Below are 6,261 nucleotides of genomic sequence, written 5' to 3'. Positions count from 1 at the left end.
CCGCCTGCACGTCGTTAGCGGCGGTGGCGGGGCCGTTGTAGCTTGAGGCGCCAGCCGCGCCCTCGGCGGCCGCGTTTCCGCGGAGGGAGGCGGCGCCCGACTGCAGGGTCGCGACGGCGGGGCCGCCCTGGCCGGTCGCAGTGGCGCGGCCGCTGGCGAGCGCAGGCCCGTCGACGCTGCGGGCGAGCGAGGAGCCGTCGGCGGCGGCGGCACCGCCCTGGCCGACGCCGGCGGCGTTGGCGTTCACGGACGACACGGCAGGCCCCGTCTGCGTGTCGGCCTTGCCGCTCGCAGACGCCTGGGCGAGGCCATTCATGCTCTGGGCGAGCGCGCTAGTGATGGCCTGGGCGGGACCGAACATGGAGTTGGCAGCAGCCTCAGAGGTGGCGGTGGCCGAGCCGAACATCGCCTGTGCAACAGCGTCGGCCGCGGCGAAGGCGTTGTTGTTGAAGCTCTGGGCCTTCGACTTGGCCACTGCCGGTTAAAAGGGGTTGAAAGCGGTTGCAGGAGAGAGGGGTTCACAGGGGTTGCGGGCTGAGAGGGGAGGCCGAGGGGCAAGATTGAGGACCAAGCCCATCAAGGGGACAAATCATGCACGGCTGCACGCATGCGGACGGGAGCAGCCTGCGGCCAAGGCGCAACTCAGCGGCGTCTGGTGCAAGCGCGGCACACTCACGTCCGTAGGCGGGGCCGCCGAAGCTTTGGGCCAGAGCCTTGGCGACGGACTCAGCATAGTTGGAGCCGGCGACGGCGCTGGCGTCGGCGCGCGACACCGACGGCGCAAAGCCAAACTGCCCCTGGCCGCCGAAGCCGCCGTAGCAGGGCGAGCCGGCGCCCTGAGGGGAGATGTAGGGGGTGAAGACGTTGTAGCCGGCCTTGTAGGGGGCCACGAAGCCGCACTTCAGCTTGCCGAACGCAGGGATGGCAGCCTTGGGGCAGCGCAGGGCGCCCTGCAGGGGGCGCAGGCCCGCCGGAAAGGCGCCCAGTGCGAAGCCAGCGTTGAGGGCGGCCAAGGGGCGGTTGCCTGGCATTTGGGAGGAGGCAGCACGGTAGGTAAGAGGGGGAAAAAGTGGACGGACTGCACTGCAACCAATGCGCTTGCCTTGAGTAGAAGCGGCAGGCCCGTGACAACCAGCAAGCTCGGCCACCAAAGCATGGCTCATCCCAGCATCCGCCCTCGATCAGGCACAAATCTGGACGGGCCCCTCACCGTTATTGAACAGAGTGCATGTGCCGGCCAGCAGCCCCAGGTGGGGGAACGCCACGGCGTTCACAGGGCCGAACCCGACGCCACGCGGGCAGCTGCCGCCGCGGAAGTTGGGGCGGGCGCCCCAGGCGCCGTTCCAGTTGCTGCCGCCCCACTGGTTGCCGCCCCATTGGTTGCCCCACGGGTTGCCGCCCCACTGGTTGTTGCCTCCCCACTGGTCCTTGGAGTCGGCGCCCAGAAGCTCGCGGCCGGCCGTGGCGAAGTCATCCGGCAAGGTGCGCGCAGCCGAGGCTGCAAGGAGGCGGAGAGGGAGAGGAGGGGGCGCGGAGGAGAGGATGAGGGGCTGGGTGAGCAACGAGAGGCGTGCTGCGCTTGGGGGTGCTGCGGGGTAATCGGTGAGCCGCAACGGGCCCGGCAGCGCCTCCCTGGCGGCTGCACCTCTGTCACCTCCGCCGCATGACGGGACGCCGAGCCAAGCCAAGTACATGCGGGGCCACAGTCCCTGCTGCATGCGATTGCAGAACCCCTCGCACCAAAAGCAGCTCCACAGAGGAGCAGCAGGATCACGGCGCCGGACTTGGCCGCCTGCCGGCCAAGCGTGAGTTGGCACACCACGGTGAGTGAGGCAGCTCCCACCGCAGGTCCTGCGTACGAGTTGACTGCCCATGCACACGCTGCGGCAGCAAGCCTGCTATATCAAACCTTCACCAGCACGCGGCACCAACTCCGGGGCTTGGTCCGCGATTGAGGGCCCCGCATGGCGAGCATCCATGGCGCTCACCATTGCAGAGGCTCTCCGGGGCTGGAGGGGTCGAGGAAGGATTGAAGACAATACTGATCTTTGAGGACTGGACCTCTTTGTGGCGATCGTGCACGGCAACAGCGTCAGAAGGCGCGGGCAGAAGGAGGCCGGAGCGGTTTCCGGGTGCTGTGCAAATTGAGCAAAGTAATTGGCCTTTATACTCCGCATCACGTAATCAACACCGCAGCTCCAGACGAGTTGCTGGCTGCCGGGCCTCGTCACCCGCGTCGGATGTCACCAGCAACGTGGCAAGTGGCGACCGACAACATGCGCTGGAGCTGATTGCCCATCCAAGAGTGGTAGGAGCCAGGACAAATCTCTCTTTGTTCAATTGTGATGTGCAGGTTGTGTCTTGCAAAGTTAACCATAGCAAGAGCTAGGCTCCAGCCAGGGGGGGGCATGGTGTTAGCGGTCAAAGCGCGCATTGGGTAGATGGCGGCGATAGTGCTATGACAGCGAAGTCGCACCGGTTGCGCTGACATGATGCTGATGATGCAGTTATGCCGGTAATGGGGTCCAGCATTGACTACGATGCACAGCATACCGGTACCCGGTTGTCCCACTCGCTCGCTGCTAGAAGCCCCGGCACAGGACAAGGACGTCTTTGGACTACTCACACTCAAAGCAAGCGTCGGGCGCGGTGGATGTGTGCGCTCATGTATGAAAGCGGTCAGACATTTCAGGATGTCTGCAAACACATACTTGTGCGCCCGCAGGCGGGTGCAATCAAATAAATCATCATTTCACTGCATGCACGGCGCCGCGAAACTCGCTACACATTATTACATTTTACACAACGACCTGTTGCTGAAGACAAGACAACGTGCCTGCCATGGGTTCTGGGCGGCAAATGGAACAACCTGTTGTCAACTTGACATGCAGTCCCAAATTGCAGCGGACCAACCTGTCGGTGTCCCAAGGACTGCACAGCTCTGCGACGGCAGGACAATGGCGCTCCGCGTACAAAAAAAAGGGTTTGAAAAGGCTGTGCGTCAAGGGCAACACCACATACGTGGCATTTGCGGGGCCCTGGGAGGCGGGCGGCCAGCACCGTTGACGGGTGTGGGCACGGCGCGTCCTGTATGCGACACGTCCCATATCCCTCGCGCATACCGCATACCTGCAGAAGCCGTAGTATCAGACTGTTGATTGTTTGAAGCTCGTGCAGAGCGCGCAGCAGCAAAAATGCAGGTCGCCTCGGTGCAGCAGCGTGTCTCCGCAGCAGCGTTCCGGCCATCCCGCGTGGTGAGAATGAAGGCTTTTGCACCCAAGAGCATTGTGCAATGCGCTTTCCGCGCATCCCGCTTACCGCGGGGCGCCCTCTATCGCAGGCTCCTGTGGTGGCTCGCTTTGGCCGGACTCCCCTCGTCTGCAGGGCAGCGGTGCAGGGTGATGCAGCGGAGGTTGTCAGCGTGAGCGAGGGGACTAAGGAGGCGGTGGCGCACCTGAACTTCCAGCGTGGCTCGGTGCACAAGGTGATTGCGAGGGCAGGGAAAGCAGAGGCGTCTCTTTGAGCTCGATTCGGGCTCTAGCAATGCTCATTGGGCTAAATCGGATTCAACGTGGTCGTACAAGCTCGGTCAGCCGTCTGGACGGTGTAGCTGTGGCGCGCCGCGTGGCGGCGGCGGCGCGGTGGGTGTGCAATGCAGGCGGCGCGCGCACAGAGTGGCCCCATTGGCTGCAAGCACCCTGGCAATTCAGAGTGGTAAAAGTGTATCAATAGCCGCGCAGCGACAGCACGTCCTCATGCGCCAGCACCGCAGCTCCGCCGGCTGGCGTACACTGCTTCGCGCCAGCAGCTCATGGTCCTCTCGATGCGCGTTCGTGCTCCCCTTTGTTTCTGTACGCGCCAGGTCCGCCGCGTCCTTGACGTGCTGCGCGGCCGCTCCTACGAGGAGGCCGTCGCCATCCTCGAGTACATGCCCTACAAGGCGTGCGAGCCCGTGCTGGCCTGCCTGAAGTCGGCCGGCGCCAACGGCAAGAACGGCAAGAACGTCCCGCTCAGCAGGCAGTACGTCAGCGAGGCCATGGCCGACCAGGGGCCCGTGCTCAAGCGCTTCCGGCCGCGCGCGCAGGGCAGGTGAGGGGCGGGCGGCTGGGCGGCTGGGCGGCTGGCAGGCGGGCGGCGGGCGAGGCGCAGGAGAGGCGGCATCGTGGGATGCAGCACACCGCTCGTCACAGCGGTCCGTGGATGGGCACGTTGTCGGTAGGATGGGGCAAACGGCTGTTCCTTGGGCGGGCACCGAGCTCATGCTGCTTTTGGAAACCTGCACATAATATCTATGCCTTGGTTGTTGCCTCGCCGTACCGACTCGCCCGCGGCCTGCTTCTGCACCGCCCTATCCCTCCTCCAACAGGGGTTTCAAGATCCTGAAGCCCACCTTCCACCTGACTATCAAGACCGCCCCCCGCGAGGAGTAGGGGCCCCTCTCGCAACACGGCGTGTTGTGGCGCGCCTGGGGGCGCCGTCACCGACGCGCCGCATGCGTCTCGGGCAGCAGCGGCTGGGCAGGGTCTGGGGCGGCAGCGCTTATGTGGGGACAAATTGTCTCTGGCGCTGCCGCGTTTCTGTAACGTCTGCACTCTCAGCCCAATGGGAGCCTATTGGGGGCCACGGCGCGCTCCAAACAGCAGGCATTACAGGACGCATTGTTGCGTGGGGCGCATTTGCAGCGCCAATTGAATAAAGACAGAGAGATGCAGGGAGCTGACTGCAGACAACGTGGTCTTGCACTAGTGCTGTGATGACCACGCACGAACCCGCCAGCCCAAGGGCCTCGTGCCAAGCACAAACGCAGTCCTTTACCCAAACCCCAGCATTCTGATGTCTGATGATGTTTCACAGTATGTCTGGGTGCTCCTGCCAGAAGCGCTCCCCGATGATGTCACAGTGCAGCACCGCCAGCCCCGGCCGCTCCCGCTCCACGGGGGTGCCGTCATCCCGGTGTTTAACCACAACGCGCTCGCGCCGCCGCACCACCACCGAGCCCTGTGTGGGGGCGCCGGGGCCGACGTACGCGCGTTGGCCAGGGGCGAGTTGGATGGCATGGAGCTCAGGCGCAGAAAGCTATTGCGCAGCTGCCCGCATGCGGCCAGCAGCTGCCTCTCGCCAGCTTGCCCAGCCATCTTGGCCGCTTGTGAGAAGCCATGAGCACTAATTGTCTCCTCCCGCCCCCTTCAGTGGCAAGCCTACGCCTGCTCGCACCATCCCCTTTAAAATACAGACACCCACAGCGCACGCCCGCGCGCACACACACACACACACACACACATGCATGCATACCTTCCTAAACTGCTCTGGCAGCTCGTTGTAGTTGATGCCAAACCTTGAGAACAGCAGCTCGTTCTTGAAGCCCGCGTCGCTGCCCGACAGCGCCGCCTGCGCGTCCGGCGGCTTGAGGCCGCTCTTGACCAGCTCCCAGTACGGCGTGTTGTACTGAGGTTGCAGGGAAGGGGGGGCGTGCGCCGACGCCGCGCCCTCGCATGGGCTCGAAAGCGGTAGCTGCAGCGGCACGGCCTGGGCGCGTCGATTCCCGGGATGCTGACAGGATCGCCCCTGGCAGAGGCTGCCTCAGAGCACAGGCGTGCTCCCAAAGACGCCTCGCCCGCCCCGCGCGTGCAAAAGCGCCCCTGGCGGCGCGCCTGGTTGTTGATGTGGCAGTCCGCCTGCCGCCAGCTGAGGTAGTCCCGCAGGGTGGCGGCGTCCGGGTAACACACCGCGCGGCCGTCAAACACCGGCGTTGTCCTGAGGGGCGTCCCGCCCATGAGGTTGCCCCACCAGCGCACGTAGTTTGCGGCAAAACACGAGGCCACGACGGACACGATCTTGCTGCTGCGGCGGCCTGGCGCGGGAGGGGGCGGCGGGTGCTGAGCGGACGAGAGGAGAAGGTGAGCACCGGTGGCTTGTGCGCCCTCACGCGCCTGCCCCAGTGAAAGCGCGACGCGCAGCGGACGCCTTGCCGTGGCAGCGCGGCGAATGAGCACCGCTCAGCAGGTCTGGCTTCAAGGCCCCCGACGCGACTGCGCAAGCGCGGGTGTCGTCATCCATTACGCGCCTGCGAGACGCTCGCACCATACAAGCCCGAGGAGTGGTGCAGCACAAAGCTGTATTCGTCGCTGGTCCCGTACGCTATGCGCACGTCTGCAAACTCCCGCATGACCTGGGTTGTGCCAGCAGAGAGAGGGCGCGGTGGTTGTGTGTGTGTATGTGTGTGTGTGTGTGTGTGTGTGTGTGTGTGTGTGTGTGTGTGTG

At 64.8% G+C, this 6,261-nt stretch overlaps 3 protein-coding genes across 3 annotated transcripts in view; 1 reads left to right on the top strand and 2 right to left on the bottom strand.

The window, feature by feature from the left end:
- MNEG_7547 (hypothetical protein) overlaps positions 1–1,979 on the bottom strand; it is a gene marked incomplete at both ends in the record, with an annotated part of 3,105 nt that extends 1,126 nt beyond the window's left edge. The window contains 5 exons of the mRNA XM_014043982.1: positions 11–474; positions 677–1,024; positions 1,211–1,498; positions 1,756–1,792; positions 1,929–1,979. Of these exons, the coding sequence (XP_013899436.1) occupies positions 11–474; positions 677–1,024; positions 1,211–1,498; positions 1,756–1,792; positions 1,929–1,979 (1,188 nt within the window). The remainder of the gene's footprint in view (positions 1–10; positions 475–676; positions 1,025–1,210; positions 1,499–1,755; positions 1,793–1,928) is intronic.
- A 1,215-nt stretch (positions 1,980–3,194) lies between these two features.
- Positions 3,195–4,430, top strand: MNEG_7546 (50S ribosomal protein L22; the record flags this gene model as incomplete). Its single annotated transcript, XM_014043981.1, has 4 exons — positions 3,195–3,254; positions 3,341–3,484; positions 3,863–4,089; positions 4,367–4,430. 4 exons carry the CDS (start codon positions 3,195–3,197, stop codon positions 4,428–4,430), a joined length of 495 nt encoding a protein of 164 aa, XP_013899435.1.
- A 418-nt stretch (positions 4,431–4,848) lies between these two features.
- Positions 4,849–6,166, bottom strand: MNEG_7545 (tRNA(His) guanylyltransferase; the record flags this gene model as incomplete). The annotated part of the gene is made up of 4 exons (XM_014043980.1): positions 4,849–4,998; positions 5,293–5,445; positions 5,556–5,851; positions 6,082–6,166. The coding sequence occupies 4 exons, from the start codon at positions 6,164–6,166 to the stop codon at positions 4,849–4,851; spliced, it is 684 nt and encodes a 227-aa protein (XP_013899434.1).
- Positions 6,167–6,261: the final 95 nt, after the last annotated feature.

Source organism: Monoraphidium neglectum (assembly GCF_000611645.1).
Source record: "Monoraphidium neglectum strain SAG 48.87 unplaced genomic scaffold scaffold01344, whole genome shotgun sequence".
Classification (NCBI taxonomy): Eukaryota; Viridiplantae; Chlorophyta; class Chlorophyceae; order Sphaeropleales; family Selenastraceae; genus Monoraphidium; species Monoraphidium neglectum.
This window is presented reverse-complemented; position numbering and strand designations above follow the sequence as displayed.